Genomic DNA, 19,741 nt, shown 5'->3' with positions numbered 1-19,741 from the left:
ACTGAAGCCTTCACACCCCATCAGGGTGCTAAAGTCACGAAAAGATTTATGACGTCTGATGGGGAGTTGGGGGGGAGGGGCTTCCTTAGTGTCTCTCTGAGAACACTCTGGATAAACTAGGCCCCTGCGGAGCCCTAGGGTCTGCAGAGCACAGGCCAGTCCGCCGTGCTCTGGGACTCATCTTTATTCGTTCCTAATTCACCTGTAGGGGCAGGGCCTGATGTACTCACCCCTTAACCAAGCCCAGCCCTCAGAAGCAGAATTTGGGAGCAGCAGCGGGGAACCTAGAGATTGGACGCTACAACTTCGGAGCCCTGGAACCTGGGAGTCTCTGCAAAGAAGTCTTTTGCCATGGTACCACCCCCGCGACTTCCGCCACGAACCCGGAAGCCCCTCCTCGACGCCGGAAGTCCCTCGACCTCACTTCCTCAGAGTTTTCCTCCTCCCCGACGCGGAGGAGGGGACTTGGTTCCGGCCCCTGGTGGGCGCCGGCTTAACTCTTCTTGCTCTCCGGAGTGGTGTCCCGGGAGCACCGCTCTCCCGGACGCCGGCGCCGGAAGCTCGGGTCGCGGCCGCTCCAGGAGAGCGCCGGGCCAGGCGATAGGCCCGCGCGGGGCCATGAACGGGACCGTGAACCCGCTGCTGGATCGCGAGGAGCACTGCCTGCGGCTCGGGGAGAGCTTCGAGAAGCGACCGCGGGCTTCCTTTCACACCATTCGCTGTAAGTCAGCTCTCCCCACGACCACCTTCGGCTTCCCCAGTTTCTCTTGCTTGGCCTCCAAAAGTCCAGGGAAACCACTGCGTCTTCTCTTACCCCCACATCCTGCGGGACTTTGGCTTTTTTCTTTTTCCCGATTCACTCTTCCCAAACCAAACCCTTCCTTATTACCAACCATCCTTCTGCCTCGTAGTCCCGAACTCTTCCTCCGAACATCGTAGACCTTTTTGTCTTTTCATCTCTGTGCCCAACCTTTAAGTCACAACTCTCCTCTCTCCATTCCCGAAAGACTGTGGCCAGACATCAGACCCCAGTTCTCTCTAATCCTCTCCTGTTTCTGATTCTCCCACCTAGAGTGTTCACGTTTTGTAAAGGACTGCCGGTTTACGAGGCAGTCAGCTCCGGTGGAGATTTTCAGCCTGGAAAACCCTACCACCTCTCTAGCTAGCTAGGGTCATTATGAGTCAGAGTCAACTATCGATGGCTGTGGGTTTGGTTCGGTTTGGCGCGTTTATGACCCGCATCCCCTCTCCGCCTTCTCTCTCCATTCTCTTCTCCCGTTTTCCTCTCCCGTCTTGGTTCTGGACACCCTGACCCGGCTCCTCTTCTTCTCACTGCCCCAAAGATCTGCATCCTCTCCGCACCCCATCGGTGCCCTCCTCTTGCAGCTTTTCGTGCCGCGTTTGACTTTGATGCGTTTTGAGGTCACCAACAATGACTTTTCCTCTGTATCAAGTGCTTTGTGGGTGACGAATAAAATTAGAACTTAGAACGTGTGAGCCTGGTATAGGTTGATCAATGTTTGGAAACAGAAGACAGCATGGGTATAAATGTCAAAATAGTCATTACGCAGGATCGTCTTTTTTTCTACGTGATTATAGACTCTGTGGAGGGAGTATGCTGCCACGTTAAGTCCTGAGTCAAGATTTGGTTTTAGAAATTGGCTGACTGAGCGTCCCTCTGTGATTCATAGGCTCCTGGTTTCCCGTCTTGGTAGTGCTAAGACTTGTTTTTGTCAGAGGCGCTAACAAACGTGACTCAACACAGAGGAAGAGGGCGTGGTAGACAATGAAGTTCCATCTTTATGTGGTCATTTGCCATTACTCTGCTTTCCTACTGACAGCAGGTGCAGTTCCTGAACAGTTTACTAAGTTGATGTTTTCACGGAGTAAAGGGGAATGTGGGATTTAAATGAACCGATTCTTAATCACTTGCCCTGCAGTGTGAGGTAGGTATGTAGTAAAAAGGAGTTAAGATGGCTATTCATGTTATACTTAAACTGCAATTCCAAAATGTATGCAGGATAACTTTTGGAGATAGTTCAGCTATCTTTGGACGTCTTTGGATTGTCAATAATATCTTTGTCAAAGCTGTGGAGTTTGAGTGTGGCAAATCCGAATTTTGACAGTTCCTGTGTAGAATGAAATCAGTTGGGATGTTTGTATAGGGCTTTACAATCGCAGAGTCTCTTTCATATGATCTGTTGCTTTGGATCCCAGCAACCCGAGAAAAGTGCCCAGTAATGCAGCATTAATGTCCATCTATCTCTTAGGAGAAGGGAGTAACTTTGCTTAGTAAAATGTCGTTTAAATTCTAACTTTTTTCTTCAAATAATCCAAAAGGGGTGGGAGTAAAAGTATGTGGCGCTGTAAATAAAATAAGATTACCCCTGCATTGGTAACTATTGAATCTGTCCATAGGGGTTCACTGTAGTAGTAATGAAATAGAATCTCAGAATTACTTTTATCTGCATTTATTTGTCTGAGTAGTTATAGAAAAATCCTTACACAAGAATGCACTGGAAGCCCTTAGTATAAGTAATTTAGTAGATAAATGCTTTTTCCTTTCCATTTAGATGATTTTAAGCCAGCATCTATAGACACTTCCTGTGAAGGAGAGCTTCAGGTTGGCAAAGGAGATGAAGTCACAATTACACTGCCACATATCCCCGTAAGTTTACTCCACTGTTGTTGTTTTGTAAATAGAGGATCACAGTGAATCCTTATATTTTGTTATAATTTTAATTTCCTGCTCTTAATAAATTTTGAGATTTTTCAAATGCCAACATAAAGGGAAAGGAATTTAGAGGGGTGGGGGATTAGATTCATGCTTCCAAGTGCTTGATTTAAATGATTTTTTGGCACCCAGTTCCTCCTTCCACCCCTCCCAATCTGCTGCAAAGTGAATGATGTTCGTCTCTGGACACCTAATCTCATTACACATGCATAACTTTCTTCTAAGGAAGACTGATGGTGCTGTAGGATAAACCCTGTTCTGCTAACCACAAGGTCAGCAGTTAAATCCACCAGCAGCTCTGTGGGAGAAAGATGAGGCAGTCTGCTCCCATAAAGATTTATAGTCTTAGAAACCCTGTACAGGGTCAATGTGAATCGAATTGACTTGATGGCAGTGAGTTGAGTTAGTGAGCAAGTGAGCTTTCTTCTAGGCAACACAGAAGAGAAGTCCTAAGGCCCTGTGTAGGAGTACAAGGCAGTCAAGCTGGAAATTTAGGTGTGCTGGAGCCAGGCTGATGTCTTTTAGGTATCTGACTTGGGACCAGGCTCATAGCCTCAGACTTAAGCAGAGATCCAGGCCGTGAGCTGCTTTGAAGGATGAGGAACCCAGTTGAAAGCGGGCTTGAGAACCCTTGAAGAGAAAGGCTTTGTGAAACTGCCTGAACCTGAAGGATCAGAGAAAATGCTCTTAATGAACCTGTGTTATTGCATGCTGTAGCCCTGTGCTGGAAGATAAGTTCTTGGTAGCTGACAACTGCAAGACGTGGAATGCTTTGCACTGGAGAACAATTATTTGCTTGCGATTCTGTTTCATTACTTGTTGCCTGGAGCAAGTTACATCACCTCCCTTTGGACCTTAGTTTCCCAAATGTAAAATGAAGGGGTTGGATAAAAGATCCCCAAGGTCTCTTCCCATTGTGAATTTTTTACTGTGTAAATAAGAAGTCAAGGAGTTAAGCTGTTCTTGATTCTAAACAAGAGAGTCTCTTCTGTATTCAGTATTAAACAAATATTGGACTCGTACTGTGTTCCTGGCTCAGCACTAGGGCTGGGAAAACAATTGTAAACAAACGTTTTTCGCCCTTTGGCGTTATGATTTGGAGTTTAAATAAATACAAGAAAAAATACCACTTATTGTAAATAGTCTGGGAAGACATCCCTAAGGAGGTAACCTTTGAGTAGATCTGAAGGTTGGGCAATTAAAGTGAGGGAGAGAGAGGGGATGTTGCAGGCAGTAGATGAGTTTTTGTCAAAGCCCTAGCTAGGCAAGGAGGAACTTGGAGATGGGAGAGACCAGCTGCCTTCAACTCTGGCATCCACAAGGCCTAGGGGTGATTGGTGCAGGGAGAGAACTTAGGAAGGACCAGGTAGCTGCTTTCAGGATTTTGGGTTTTGGCTTAGAGCAATTGAAGGGTTTAGGCAGGTGAGTGACATGATGTATTTACTCTTTGCTAGTCTATACATATGTAGCAGCATCGATGGACTCAAGTGTGGTAACAGTAGTGAAGTTGGCCCAGGATCGGGCAGTGTTTCGTTCTGCTGTGCATAAGGTCGCTGTGAGTCGGTATTGACTCGATGGCACCTAACAACAACAGTCTGTGGAGAGTTAAGCACTGGACTGCTAACCAAAAGGTCTGCAGTTCAAACCCACTAGCAGCTCTTGAGAAGCCCTATACTGGGTCGTTATGAGTCAGAACTAACTCTATGGCACATAACAATAGTCGTCTACGCAAAGAAGTTGGGAAGGCAAACACCTGGCCAACAGACTAGAATCCATATTTGTGCCCATTTCAAAAGAGAGGTTATCCAAAGGATATGGAGAATATCAAGCAACATGATTAATATTACATACAAGAGAAATTACGCCAAAGATTTATCAAAAAGAGATGCAGCAGTACATTGACAGGAAACAAATTCAAGCTGGATTCAAAAGAGGGCATTTAGCAAGAGATATCATTGTTGTTATCAAATGGATCTTGGCTGGAAAGCAGAGAATACCAGAAAGATGTTTGTTGTTAAGTGCTATCAAATTGATTCCACCTCATAGTGACCCTGTATAAGGTTTCCAGAGAACAGCTGGTGAGGTTGAAGCACCAACCTTTGGTTAGCAGTCCAGTGCTTATCCTATAATACCACGCCAGGACTCCAGAGAGATGTTTACTTATGTTTTACTGACTATGCAAATGCAATTGACTATTGATTATAACTAACTATGGATAACATTGAATGGAAATTCTAGAACACTTAATTGTGTTACCATGGAACCTGTACATAGACCTAGAGGCATTTGTTCAGACAGAACAAAGGGATAGATACTGCATGGTTTAAAATCAGGAAAGGTATGTGTCAGGGTTGTATCCTTTAACCATACTTATTCATTGTGTTACTTGAGAAAATAATCTAAGAAGCTACACTATATGAAGAAGAGTACATTAGGATTGGAAGAAGACTTAGTAACAACCTACAATATGTAAATGACACAACTTGCTGACTGAAGGTGAAGAGGACTTGATGAAGATCAAAGACTACTTCAGTATGGATTACACCTCAACAAAAAGAAAACAACAGTCCTCACAATTAGACCAATAAGCAACATCATGATAAATGGAGATAGATTGATGTTGTCAAGGATTTCATTTTACTTAGATCCACAATCAACGCTCATGGGGGAAGCAGGAGTAAAGAAATCAAAGCATTTGAGCAAATTTGTTGCAAAAGACCTCTTTAAACTGTTAGGAAGCAAAAATGTTACCTTGACAATTAATGTATGCTTGACACATGGAATGGTATTTTCAGTCATGTCATATGTATGGACTGTAAAAATGGAAGACTGAAGAATTGATGCCTTTGAATTATGGTGTTGGTTATGAGTACTGAATATATCATGGACTGCCAGAAGGACAAACAGATCTCTCTTGTTTGCTCCTTACAAGTGGGCAAGATGAAACTTCATCTCACATACTTTGGACATGTTCTCAGGAGGGACCAGCCCCTGGAGAAGGACATCATGCTTGGTAAAGTAGAGGGTCAGTGAAAAAGGGGGAGATTCTCAATGAAATGGATTTACACGGTGGCTGCAACAATGGGCTCAAACATAATGATAGTGAGGAGAGTGCAGGACTGGGCAGTGCTTCATGCTGCTGTACAATCAGTAATAACCCTCAGGATAATGACCAGCCCTTAGAGGATGCTCTTTTTAGCTACTTAGCATGAGTGAGAAACACCATACTCTTCAAATTACAAGGGAACATGAGCTTCAAAAAGTTCATGGGGGAAAAATAATCCATTATCTTTCTATTTTTTCACAAACATTCTGAACAGCCCCATCTTATGGTGATCACTCCCACAGTGACAAGTTTTCCGTGTGAATCCAAGTAATAGCTAATTTATTTTTCTTAGCTCACACTTTTCTATTATTTGTAACATTTTCCCAATCCCCAGAAAATGTCCAATAATTCAAAGTATTTACGTTACCTTTCTTGATTTCGTAGAACCAGTTGCACCAACATGATTCTTTCTATATCCTGTCTCCTTTTTTTTTACCTGGGAAATCAAGAAGAGTTAAAATAGAAATCAGTTTCTTCTGATCTTTTTGAGTATTTTCAATAAAAGCCATCATCAGAAAGTAAATGCAGTTTTAATATTTATAAATGCTATGTTTCACCTGTGTTTTAGTTGATCATCTCTTACTTTTGTGGTAAATAGGGATCCACACCACCAATGACTGTGTTCAAAGGGAATAAGCGGCCTTATCAGAAAGACTGTGTGCTCATTATTAATCATGACACTGGTGAATATGTGCTGGAAAAACTCAGTAGCAGCATTCAGGTCAAGAAAACAAGGTATGTGAATAACTGGACACAGACGTCTGTGATATTTCTATACATTTATATCATCTATTTAGTTATATAAGGACATGGTGTTCTGCTTACTCTTAGGAGGTACTCTATCAACACTCCAGCTACATAATCTAAGACAATCAGTAAAATGTATCTTCAAACGCAATAAAAAGCTGTTTTTAAGAGTGGGCTGTGGGAACTGTTTATAGCTGTTCGGGTAAGGGATATAGTTTATAATTAAACCCATTTCACGATTGTTCATGTAGTACCATCTAAAGGGTAAGATTTAACCACCTAAAAGGGTAAGAATTAACTTTGCAGACTTATAAAATAATTGAAGAACATATTTTTTATTTGGAGCAAATAGTTTGCATTTGGCTACCAACTGGTGTGGCACTATAGGATAAGCTCTGGACTGCAAGATCAGTTTGAACCACAAGGTGGACTATTCAAACACACCATCCAATCCTCAGAAATCCTACACAGGGTCACTATGAGCTGGAACTGTCTCAGTGGCACTTAACAATAACAGCATCAACAGTCAACTGAAAAGCTGGCAGTTTGAATCCACCCTGCAACACTATAAGAAAGAGCTGGGGATCAACCTCCATTGGATTGAAACAACTGAAACCAAGCCGGTTGCTGTCGAGTCCATTCCAACTCCCACCATCCCTTGTGTTACAAAGTAGAAATGCTCCATAGTGTTTTCAGGGCTATGATCTTTCCAGAAGTAGCTCACGACACCTTTCTTTAAATCTGAGTGGGTTGGAACTGCCTACTTTTAGGTTAGTACTCACTGCCATCATCAAGTTGCTCATAGCAACCCTGTACAGGGTTTCCAGGGCTGTAAATGTCTATGGAAGCAGAAAGCCTCATGTTTCTCGTGCCTTGCAGCTGGTACATTTGAACAGCCGACCCCTGGTTACTAGCCAGTGTGTATCTTACAGAAACCATCTGCACCACCCAGGGAGCTTTTTGTAAGATGACAGCCATTCAGAACCCTCTGGAGTGCAGATCTTCACTGATAACACAGGGTGTCACCATAAGTCAGAAGCGACCCAGTGACACTTGGTATTGGAAATGTGAAATTCGCAGACTTCTAACTAGAAAATAATCATTGAAGAATACATTCTTTATTAGGGTGAAAACATGTTTTTGTTTTTGTTTTTTTAACAAAATACATTGAAGACCACTGTAATACCAAAACAAAGCTTTGCTTATTTTCTTGAATAGTGAACTGTCTTTACTATATAATTCATCAGGCATTCTATGTCTGGTTTAAAGTCAGATTTTGTTTGAAAGTAGAAATTCAGCCTATAATTAGAAGTAAACAAGTATTTCTATTGTAACATTATAATACAGTGATTACTGTAAGGAATGGTTTTAAGCCTGATTTTTTTTTTTTTTGTCTGTGTCTCCTTAAGCCATTTTTCTTCATTTACTCATTCCACAAAAAATAAAAATAGCTACTTATTGAGCAATTATCCTATGCTAGGCACTGTACTAGATATTTTGCATGCATTATCATTCCAAATTTTTACAAGTTACTTGTTGAAAGGTGCTTCTCATAAAAACAAAACAAAACATTTCTCAGGTTTCTTAAGAGTCGAAATTGATGCAATGGCAGTGGGTTTTTGGTTTTTTTTGTTGTTAATTTAAGCATCTCTTTATATAACATGATATACCCTCTAATTTTGTGTTCAGTACCTCCCTACTAAATTAGATATAAAATATTCATTAATCCAGTCATTTAAATATTTTAATAGAGCTAGTTTATGAAGATTTAATAACTGAAGTAAATATTCATCCCTCCATTTTTAATTAAGAATTTAGCATGTTGGATCAAAAGAGTAGTACACTTACATGTGGAGTCCTGGTGTGGCACTGCAGGATAATGCACTGGACTGCAAGGTCAGTTTGAATCACAAGGTCGGTGATTCAAACCCACTATCCGCTTCTTGGAAACCCTATACAGGGTTGCTATGGGTCTGAACTGACTCGACAACACTTAACGGCAATAACAAAACACCTATATATGGGAAGTGTAGTGGCTCTATAGATAGGCATTGGACTACAAACCACAAGGCCAGTGGTTTGAGCCCCTCCAGAGGCTCCACAGGAGAAAGATGAGGCTTTCTTCTCCCGCAAAGATTTACAGCCCCAGAAACCCTATACATTGTCTCTATGAGTCGGAACCAATACCTGTATATTGGTGTGGAGCAATGCTTATGTACTGGTGCATTATCTTTACACTAACTTTTTTTTCCTCATAGTTTTACATTGTAACTATACATATGTAACATGTTTCCACTTCATTATTTTTTTACAAGCATAATTCATTTCTCTTACAATAGAACAGTCAAGATGAAGGATTCAGAGGTTATGATTTTGCTAAATCCTAGTAGTGCAATTGATGTCTAACCCAGACCTCTGACTCCTGCCCTGGGTATCATTATCTCCAGGGAGCCCCAAGGAGCCACTGCGATTTCTCCAATACTTGGTTGTTGTGGTCTCTTCTCTTACTCTGTAGTCATCTGGGGACCAGCAGGACCCCATCATCTGGTGGTATCTTACTGGAAACACAAAATCTCAGGGCCTTCCACGTAAGAGCCCACATTTTCATAAACTCCCTAGGTGGTGTGTGTGCTGGGCTAGTCCATTTACAAAAGTACATTTTAATAGATAAAATTTTCTGAATTTGAGGTGATACTCTCTGCTTGAATTTACAAATTAGTTAGTGTTCCAGGAGCTAATTTCATTTAGGAAATGTACATGTGATTGTAACCCTGTATTGCAAAGAAGAAAAGTCATTTTCAGTGAGTAAAATGAGTTGTCATAATCCATTGCATCCTAAAAACCTGCTTTATCTTTTACCTGCTGTCTTATAAAACGTGAGCTCTTGAGAGAAACAAGTCTATTTTATTCCTCTCTGTCCCCAGGGTAGCGTTCATCACATAATGCAGCCATCAGTCACCTGTTGAAGGGAGTTCTACAGACTAGCAGGTCTAGGGCTCTGGACATGGGAGAACCCTTCGAGTTTTTCACTCTTCCAAATTAATTTCTGTATCTCTTTTCAGAGCTGAGGGGAGCAGTAAAATCCAGGCCCGAATGGAACAGCAGCCTACTCGTCCCCCACAACCATCACAGCCCCCACCTCCGCCTCCTCCACCACCTATGCCATTCAGAGCCCCAACAAAGCCTCCGGTTGGACCTAAAACTTCTCCATTGAAAGATAATCCCTCACCTGAACCTCAGCTGGATGACATCAAAAGAGGTAGAGAGCATTTTTTGGAACCACAATAGCAACTTGGAGTAGAATGTTGATGTTCTTGTGGTGCTTGAGGTTCCGTGTTGACTTTGAGAGACAGGCATTCTCTGCCATCAAAAACAAATTCTGCAAAGTTTAGGGTTCCAGAGAAGCTGAGGGCAGGGAGTTTTGTCACTTCATTCGTCAGGGTTAGTCCAAGAATAATGACTTTAGTTATGACTATTCTTACAGTATTCTCCTTTGTTGTTGTTGTTGTTGTTGTTGAGTGTTGTGGAGTCGATTCTGACTCATAGAGACCCTGGATAGGGTTTCCAAGGAGTAGCTGGTGAGTTTGAACCGCCAACCCTGTGGTTCAAACCAAACTTGCGTTCTAGTGCTTTAACCCACAGCGCTGCACTAGGACCACACCAGGCCACACCAAGATTCTGCTTAGAAGCTGAAGTTAAACACGTATAATCTCATTTAAAGTTCAATAATGTATAACTTTAAGGCTTTGGAAAATGAAAGTATTCCAAGTGTGTGGGATGGGGATGGGCCTTCAAACAAGTGCTCTAGTGTTTCTGACTTCTACATTAGTACAGTGTCTAAGCCAGGGCACCACTTACAATACCATTAGTAAATGCTTGGTGCTGACATGAAGTATGTAGATATGAAAGTGGTCAAGGGCACTAGTAGAGTTAGATACTGGCCCAGAATGACCTGGAGGTTTGGTTGCACTTTCTCTGATGCAAACGTGAGACAAAGCAGCTTCCCTCAACTGTCTCCCCCATACAGAGGATGGGTGAGTGTTAGGGTATTATCAAAGAAGATGTCTTATTTCATGTTTGTAAGGTCTTATGAAACAAAGATGAAATCCAAAATTGCAATAGATCGGGGAAGACAAGCATACGTTGGAGATAATGTAAATTTGGTTCCAGGCCAACACGATAATATCAATATCACAAAACAGCACATCTAACAAGTTTCTTGATGTATTCTGGTGGTGGTGGTGGTGATGTGCCATGGAGTCAGTTCCGACTCATAGCGACCCTATACAGGGTTTCTGAGGCTATAAATCTTTATAGGAGCAGAAAGCCTCTTCTTTCTCCCACAGAACTGCTGGTAGTTTCGAACTGCTGACCATGAGATTAGCAGCCCAACTGATAACCACTCTGCTACCAGAGTTCCTTGATGTATCCTAATCACATGGAAATGGTTCACCTCTATAAGAAATGCAGTGCTTGCTGGGCACGGCTGTCAGGAAGGCATACCAACAGAGGAGTGAGGGGCTGCCATTTTTCCTGCTGGCTTTCATTTTGCCATGGAGACAGGAAAGTTGGAAGGGCCTCAGAACCCTGCTTACAGGAGATGGAGTGTGCGGCCTTCAGAGTGGCTGCTGTACTGATGTCTGTGTGTGTGGTTTTTCCCAGAGCTGAGGGCCGAAGTTGACATCATTGAGCAGATGAGCAGCAGTGGGAGCAGCTCCTCAGACTCTGAGAGCTCCTCAGGCAGCGATGACGACAGCTCCAGCAGTGGCGTTGAGGACAATGGCCCGGCATCCCCTCCACAGCCCTCCCACCAGCAGCCCTACAGCAGCAGGCCACCCATGGCCAACGGAACCAGCCGGCCACAAGGAAGCAACCAGCTCATGAACACCCTCAGTAAGTGTGTTCTGGTTTGATGGCCAGAACATAAAGGTTGACAGAGCCGGGCTCTTTGAATCTACAGTTACCACCAGAACTTGAGGGTGCTCCCTGCCGTCACATACTCCTCCCTCCCAGGTCCTTTGCACAATTCCAAGAGCTTACCGTCTCCAAACTTGGGAACCTGTGCCATTTGCATATATTTGGGGACTTAACTAGCCTCTCTGGCGTGGGAGAAACCTGAAACTACTGATGTCTGGAATCCTGATCGGTGTTCTCCCCTGTGTGACTTCTTTAGAGGAGGTTTGGCAGTAATGTAGGAAAGCTGACCTAGTGGATCCTACTGGTATTATAGACTAAGGTTTCCTAACCATGGGCATATTGAGTTGGATAATTCTTTCTCGCTCTTTGCATTGTCAAATGTTTCAGAGTCTCCCTAGCCTCTTACCCACCTGAGGCCAGTAGTATCATCCTCTCATTTGTGTCAATCAGAAATTATCTCGAGACATTGCAGAATGCCCCGTGAGGGGCACAGTCACCTCCATCTAAGAACCACTGCTCTAGTCTCTGTTCTACTAGAAGGACCTCAACACTGCTCCCAGATTCAGGGTGCATTTTGGTGCTCTTCTCAGTTGGCTGGAGATAGATAGTAAGTTTCATATTGTGAGATCGGTGGTTAGAATGGAAAATTTGCTTTTTACTTTTGTTTTAGGGTTGGAGATATTTTGAAAGTGATTTGCTTGACTTCCTAGCCCAGCTGATAGATACTAGCGGGAAACACAGTTGGAACAATGCCAGAGGCCTTAGGGCTTAGCTAAAGTAGTCCATACTCAATGATTCCTTCCCTTCTGAGCAGAAAGAGGAGAGTGTGGCACAATTGGGATGGTCTGCCTACCAGCACCTTAGTCACTTGGATTGCTTAACCCAGGATTTTCATCTGGAAAAAATTTGTAAACCCTAAAATAAATCACAGTATATTGCACAAATTTGGTAAACCCTTATGTGAAAGACAGAAGAATAATAGTGTTGTTAGTTGCTTTTTTACCCCTGCGTGGCAACCTGGATCAAAATCTTATCTTTCCAAAAAACCCAAATCAATTAATTTGGACTTGGGTCATATAAATTGTAATAAGACAATTCTAAGGGATTTTAAACCAGGGCTTCAAAACAGTTGATTCCAGTTCTACCCTGTACTGAGAATTTGCATTTTCACCTAGATAGACTGAATCAAAATCTACATTTTTAAGAAGATCCCCATATGATTCTTATGTGTACATTTTGACTTTCCCCATAATTAAGTCAGCAAGGCTTTTGTGTGTAGATAAGGCGAGCAGCCAGAGAGTTGTGGGGAAATCATGTGCTTTGGGCTTGATTCTCTTTTCTTTTTTAGGAAATGACTTGCAGTTGAGTGAATCTGGCAGTGACAGCGATGACTAGAGCTGGATCTTTCAAAATCTACTTTCTGGTGCACAAATACGCTGCAAACCTGGGCTGCTTTCGCACAGAGTCCATTGCCAAGAGGAAGACACTGTGGAGCAGTGACTATAGTAGACGTTTGAGGCTCTGGAGGTCTCAGATACTCAGTGCTTAACTTAGAGGCCACGGGTGATTTTCTCATGTACTTTTTCAACAGTCTCATCCAAGTTTAAGTAGCTCTGTAGGAGAACTAGCAGAATTATATTCTGATTTGGTTAACATTGTTCATCAAAACCACAGACAAATGTTACTCAGAGGCCCTGTCTTCACCAGGCCAGCAATTCTGTTTTCAACCTCAACAGCCACCACTTTGGCCAAGTGGTCTGCTCCAGTGAAATGAAACAACAGTTCTTGATATTTAGGGGAGGGAGAGAAACCTCAAGCTGCAGCAGAGAAGTATTTTTAAACCATTTAAAATTGTTGCCACAAAGTGGTAAGGAAGTTTTGCCTGAGCCTGCCTGACAATCCTGTGTATAACTGGACTTCAAGACTTAGTTCCAGAGTGTCAGCTGGCCAGAACCCTAGAACCCTGTTACTCCCACCCCCTCATTTACAAACAGGAAAGGGAAGCAGGTGCTTTCTAGCAGATCTGGCTTTCCCCATTACTCCCTAGAATTCCATACATTGGAACCTCAGATTCTTCTACATGGGACAAAAGTATCGGGTGCTTCCAGCTGGAATATAGATCTAGACAGCCCCTAAATGTCTGAGGCCGAGGGCGCAAATCAGACCAGCGGCCATTAGGTTGACTTCTGTGACTTGATTAAACTGAAGCTTTCTTTCCATATAGATCCATACTAAGTGTCCTTCATTCATTGGATTTTAGGGAGGGGAGCTGTAGTGAGGGTAAGAGAAGTGAAGTGAAGAATCCTCTCTGAACAAATGAACCAGCAGGAAGTTTCCAGACACCAGATCTACATAGGAGTTGTGCAGTATGAAATGAGCCATTCTTTGATAAGGTGTTTCTGTTCACGCTTTTGTTCCTGACCCCCAGACAAATTTGTGTTTTTATAGGCAACTAGAAGTCACAAGATACATCTTTTTTTTTTTTTTTTAAAATAAAAAATGATCACTTCTTTTGGCTGGCAGGGAACCCCCAGTTGCACTACTTTCTGCATTCTTTTTTAATACTTGATGATGGTGAGTCTCCCAATTCAAATTCTGGTATTTTCTTGGAAATTGTTTCATTTTTCTCTCTGGGAGGGTTTATTTTCATGTCCTTTTCAAGAAGTATAACACTGTTTCTGTCTGATAATGAAGCTGACTGCACCAGAAAGAAGGCAGGGCTATTTGTTAGCTCGTCTATAACTTCTTGTGGATCACCCTCTCTTCTACCATCAATTTGTCCATTACCTTGCTTAGGTGTATTCAAATTTTCTGGAGTTCCAGGAATTTGGTTCCTTGTTAAGAATGGGTTAAGAACTAGGGAATCAATCAATTCCTCCAGTTTGACTTATTTCCCTTCAGAGTGCTTAGGTGAATGAGATAACACTGCCCTAGCAACCTACAAGATGCATCTTTTGCAGTGTGCTGTTTCTGAATGAATCTGTTGCTGCCGGAATCTGGTCGGTAGTAAATGTTCCATATTGAGTGAAGGTGTGATGAATCATCCCATAATTAGTTTGGAGTAGCCAGTTTCTTTAGTCTGAATGATCATGTCTTGGAGTTTTTCTTGTCTACTTTGGTTCAGTGGACATCAAGACATTAAAAACTACTTTGTTTCCTTGGGTCCCTCCACTCAATGGCTCCTGCTTCCCAAGCTGTTGAGGGAAGAAGCATTCTGGGCTGAGGAAGAAAATCGATGGTGTGTGGTGGGGGCTTTGGTTAGAATTGCATTGTAGAGTGTTGACTCTGCTTCATACACTTAGCAACGGGCCCAAGTGGGGGTCAGAGGTACCTCTCTGTGGTGGGTTCTCAGCTCATCATGGGGTGTTCGTGAAGTTAATGGTAGGAACTTATTTATGATGTACTGATAATTGATTTATGATTCCTTAGTAATGATGATAGCTCAGGGAAGGTGAAGGTTGTGATTGGGAGACTTGAATTGTTACTGGATGTGGGATTTATTTCACTGCTCTTGCCCAAGTTTAGGGCAGGTGCTAGGAACTTGAACTGAAAATATTTATGGCCTTTCTTTGTTTTTATTTTCCTTTTCTCTCTCAAGTCTTGACTGATGTAGACAGGACTGTGCATGTTTGTTTGTATAGAAGAGCCTGTGCAGCACTGGGCTTGTCGAGGCAGATCGAGTTCAGCTCCTCTCCGCTCTCACCCATCTTTCCCGGCTGTGCGTGGCTCCCTGCACAGAGCTGCCCCCAGCATCAGCTTCACCACCACAGTAAGAAATCTCTTATTGGAAACGAAGAATTTGACCTCACAGACTATCTTCCATGAGTACCCTGTGCCGTCCAAACTGGTTGTCATCGTCTTTCTGTCCTGGACCTTCTTTCAGCCGTCTTCCTTCTCTTCCTCTCCCCTCCAAACTCCACTCTAGAGTTTCCATAGGTGCCACGCTCATGGATTCTCCCTCTGTTTCTTTCAGCCTACGTAGAGTGCCCTGTGTTGTGCACATCCTCTTGCTTGAGCTCCCTAAAAGCTGGAACTGTCATTCTTATCTCTATTCCAGAACCGGGGTGTCCACAGGAAGAGACATCCTGCTGCTTATAGTCTAGTGAGAGTGGGCAGAAAAAACTCACAGTGGAGTACAAAGGATAGACAGAGACAGAAAACATTCCTGGCATTTGGAGATCGCTAAACACTATCCATGTTGATTTTCACAATTTTGAAGTCTTTAAATGATTTATTAAAATTACCTTTTCCTTGCTCTATATAACACCTGCCATTCTGTGGTCATGTAGTCTGAATTGTCTAAAGAGCCTTGGCAAGCCAAAGCCACCTCAAAGACATGATTTGGGGAAACATACAAGTAAACTAGAGGTCTGTGATGATGCTACTTATTAACTCGTTTATTTTATGAAGCATTTTTTTCTATGTGTGGTGGGAATTTTCTGTGTGCTTTGATGGTGGGAAAAACTTGAAAATTCCAATATCCTTATTTCCCTATTTGAGAGACTGGTTCAGAAGGATGTGTGTATGTGTGGTGAGAGAGAGAGATGTATTTATGACATTGATTTTGAAAGAGAAATAGCTGTTATATGGACCTGTATTAGGTATAGCCAGATTGGATGTTTCCATTTGGTGAGGAAGGTAGGAATCCTGAAACTCAGGCCTTAACTAGTAGGTTGGAAGACCAGACCAATTGAAGCGTTACGTAATGTGTGTTTTTGTTGCTTCTGTTACTTCTGTCCTGGTTTTATTGTCTTATTCTTTAATGATTTTTAAATTTTTGTGCCTAAATGTTTATTTTTGCTTAATTATGAAGTAGACATGCATGTTTACATTTATGTAAAATATTTGCTGTGTAAAGTTTTTGTTGTTTTTTTTGGGGGGGGCGTGTTATTCTCTTAAAAAAGATCATTATATTTAAATAAAAAATGAAGGTCAGCAATACACTTAATGTCTTAGTGGTTCTTAGTTGCATAGTGTCACTAAAAATCAATTAAAAAAATCTTCAAAGAACCTTTTATCCATAAACCAGATTAACTGTCTGCATTGTTTTTATGGTGCAGTGTGTATAACCATTAAGAATGATTCTATTTTAAAAGGTGAAAAATGAAAAACTGATGGATGATTTCAGCAAGTCACATGGCACCTGAGGCCATTTTACTTGGTCTGGAAAGGCAGGTGAACTTTGGATCTGGGAACCCTGCAAGGGTTAAGCTGACTCCCAGCTGTATCTTAACCATTATCCTGGTGGTGGTGGTGTTAGTGCTGTTGAGTGGCTTCCAACACTCATCAACCGTGTATAAGGTTTCCAAGGAGCGGCTGGTGAACTTGAACCACTGACCTTGCAGTTCAAATCGATTTTGCAGTCCACCGCATTAACTTGCAGCACCGCTTGCCATCAAATAGATTCCAGCTCATCAGGACACCCTGCAGGGTTTTCAAGGCCAATCACCAGGCCTGTCTTACAAGATCCCTCTGGGTGGTTCAGAACTGCCATCCTTTTGGCTAGTAATCAAGTGCTTAACTGCCATCATCATAGCTCACCAAATTCCTTTCATTAGGAATATGCTCACACACATCCCTCTGACCCTTGATCAACCCTTGTGGACTGGAGGTGCCCCTGCTCCACCTGCACTGTGGATAGAGCAATGTTCACTTCTGCCTTTTGGCATTGGCCCCTGGCTAGACTGCAAACTCCTAACAAGTGACCTTGTTCTTTTATGTTTTAAGTTTGCTAGTGTCTTTTCACTTTGTGAGTGCTCAATAAATTTATTTTGAATAAAATTAGATGTTAATAGAACTAGGCCAGGAATAAGACTAGCCTGGTGTATCTTCTGCTGTTGACTCTGCAGGCGTGTTGCATTCTGTCAGGTGGCTGTGTGGGTTAGGCTTGAGTCAGGGGTCTCAGCTGGAAAGAGGTGGTGCATTCATTACCTAGGGAGTTTTACCCACTGTGTTAGCTGTCACCACCATCTTAAAATTCAATGGTGGGGATCCCTCATGACCAGCAGTTGAGTGAGGTTTAGCTGATCGTGGAGGGCTTGGCTGGGACTACAGGGGCACGTCAGTCAAACTCCCGGTGTCTCGCCCTCCAGCAGACTAGTCTGGACTTCTCTTGGCAAAGCAGAGATGCCATAACAAGAGTGAGAGCAATAGAAGTGTTTGCTAATTGCTGAGCTCCTACTGTCCAAAATTAGTCACAGAGCCTAATTTAGAATCAAGAGGTGGGGAAGTATTTACCAATAGATAGGAAAAGTTGCAAAGCTACATTGGAAAGGAGATGGATAGATGGATGTGTGAGAAATTGGCACTATTAATGTGATCCGTGTATTACATGCGCATACCTCATGCCTCTAACACATTAATGACACTGGGTCAAATCTGTAAGGCATCTCCAGACTCCAGCTACATAAATAAAAGTCCAGTAAGAGTTGTTTCTGATTCCTGCAGGGGGTGCCAAAACCAAGCCTGTGGGATTGATTCTCATTCACAGTCATCCTTACAGGTCAGAGTAGAACTGCCCCATAGAGTTTTCAAAGCTGTAATCATTAAAGAAGTAGGACTGCCTCATCTTTTTCCTGTGGAGTGGCTGCTGAGTTTGAACCGCTAACCTTTCAGTAGCTGAGTTCTTAACCACTAAACCATTAGTGCTCCTGCCTTGGCTTGGCACGTCCTCCTTTTTTTTTGACGATGATTTGATTGCCCCCTACCCATTCCCACCCAATGCACCCCAGTTATCTATTGCTAAGTAACAAACTACCGCATACTTTAATGGATTAAAAGAACAACTTTACCTTAAGGATTTGTTTGGTTAAGAATTTGAACAGAGCTTGGCTGGGCAGTTCTGTTCCTTGTAGCTCCAATCAAGTTCACTGAGTTACTCAGCTGACAGACTGAGGATCCAAGCTGACTTCACTGACGTGGGGCTGGAGGCAGGCTCATCATGGGTCCCCTCCACCTGCACGGCCTCCTTGCAATGATGTCTAGCTTCCTCTAGAACAAGTGTGCCAAGAAGCTGCATTTTATAGCTTAGACTTGCAGGTCAGCATTGTGGCTCCTAGATTCCATTGATTAAAGTAGTCAGTAGCCCATCCAGATTAAAGACACAGACTCCACCTCTTTAATAGAAGAGTTATAAGAAAGCCAACCAGTTTTCTTCCTGGTGTCTTCTGTCATTGTTCTCATTGTTTCCCAGAGCAGTAGCTCTTCAAATGCATCCCAGGTCAGCAACATCAATATCCCCTGGAAACTTGTTAGGATGCCTATTCTCAGGTCTTATTCCAGACCCACTGAGTCAGAAATCATTTTGACAAGCCCTTCAGGTGATTCTCAGAACCACTGCCCATGGCAAAAAGGTCTTGCTTGGTGAGCTTCAATGAGGGCCCCTTACCATGCTGTGTTCAACTTCTCACCCCAGGGAGATGAAGGGCTAAGGGTAATGGGCCAGGACATACAATGAAGTAAGGTACCGTTTATGGGCTGGAACACCAAAGACTAAAATATAGAACTAGGGTGAAGTGAGGGGTTTTTCTCATTGTCTTTGAAGAAACTGTTAAGTGCCGTCGAGTCGGTTCCAACCCAAAGCGACCCTGTACAGGGTTTCCGAGGTTGTAAATCTTTACAGGAGCAGAACGCCTCATCTTTTTCCCACAGAGCGGCTGGTAGTTTCAAAGTGCTGACCTTACGGTTCGCAGCCTGATTCGTAACCACTACGCTACCAGAGTGCTGAAATAACCCCAATTGAAATTCTCTTGAAATACAAGTGTCTTGGCAACAGAATCTCAGTGTTCTTATGCGGCTCCGTTTCATTTCTGTAAAAGGAGGAGAAGTTTGCTGGCCAAGTAAACAACTTTTGCCATTCAGTTAATTCCAGTTTATAGCAGCTCTGTAAAGCAGAGTAGGACTGTACTCCATCACATTTCCAAGGTTGGAGCAACTGGTGGGTTCGAACCACCAACCTTTCAGTTAGCAGCTGAGTACTTAACCATTTTGCTACCAGGTATCCTTAAGAGGAACAGTGAGCAAGGGAAATACCTTTTGGTTGCTGTTATTGTTTTGACTACACACACACAAGGACTGGGTTTCTTTTTAAATTTAAATTGGCTCACTCCACTATGGGGAAAGATGAATCTTGGTGTGGTGCTATGGATCAGCAATGGACAGCTAACTGCAAGGTTGGCAGTTCAAACTCACCAGCGGCTCCTTGGAAACTCTACAGGGCCGCTACAAGTCAGAATTGA

General features: G+C 42.8%; 1 protein-coding gene across 1 annotated transcript; it reads left to right on the top strand.

The window, feature by feature from the left end:
- Nucleotides 1–351: 351 nt before the first annotated feature.
- Nucleotides 352–12,927, top strand: EAF1 (ELL associated factor 1). Its single transcript, XM_006840015.1, has 6 exons — nt 352–721; nt 2,574–2,668; nt 6,439–6,575; nt 9,650–9,846; nt 11,250–11,480; nt 12,853–12,927. The coding sequence occupies exons 1-6, from the start codon at nt 352–354 to the stop codon at nt 12,897–12,899; spliced, it is 1,077 nt and encodes a 358-aa protein (XP_006840078.1). The 3' UTR covers nt 12,900–12,927.
- Nucleotides 12,928–19,741: the final 6,814 nt, after the last annotated feature.

This window comes from Chrysochloris asiatica, unplaced genomic scaffold (genome assembly GCF_000296735.1).
Source record: "Chrysochloris asiatica unplaced genomic scaffold, ChrAsi1.0 scaffold00028, whole genome shotgun sequence".
NCBI classification, from domain to species: Eukaryota; Metazoa; Chordata; class Mammalia; order Afrosoricida; family Chrysochloridae; genus Chrysochloris; species Chrysochloris asiatica.
The sequence above is the reverse complement of the archived record's forward strand: the minus strand, read 5'-3'. Positions and strand labels throughout refer to the sequence as shown.

What these genes read in the sequence shown, in the direction of transcription:
- EAF1 (XM_006840015.1), top strand. Translation starts at nt 352, where the DNA reads ATGGTACCACCCCCGCGACTTCCGCCACGAACCCGGAAGCCCCTCCTC. An exon ending in TTCCTTTCACACCATTCGCT is followed by an intron (nt 722 to 2,573) that starts GTAAGTCAGCTC and finishes CTTTCCATTTAG; the next exon opens with ATGATTTTAAGCCAGCATCT. An exon ending in ATTCAGGTCAAGAAAACAAG is followed by an intron (nt 6,576 to 9,649) that starts GTATGTGAATAA and finishes ATCTCTTTTCAG; the next exon opens with AGCTGAGGGGAGCAGTAAAA.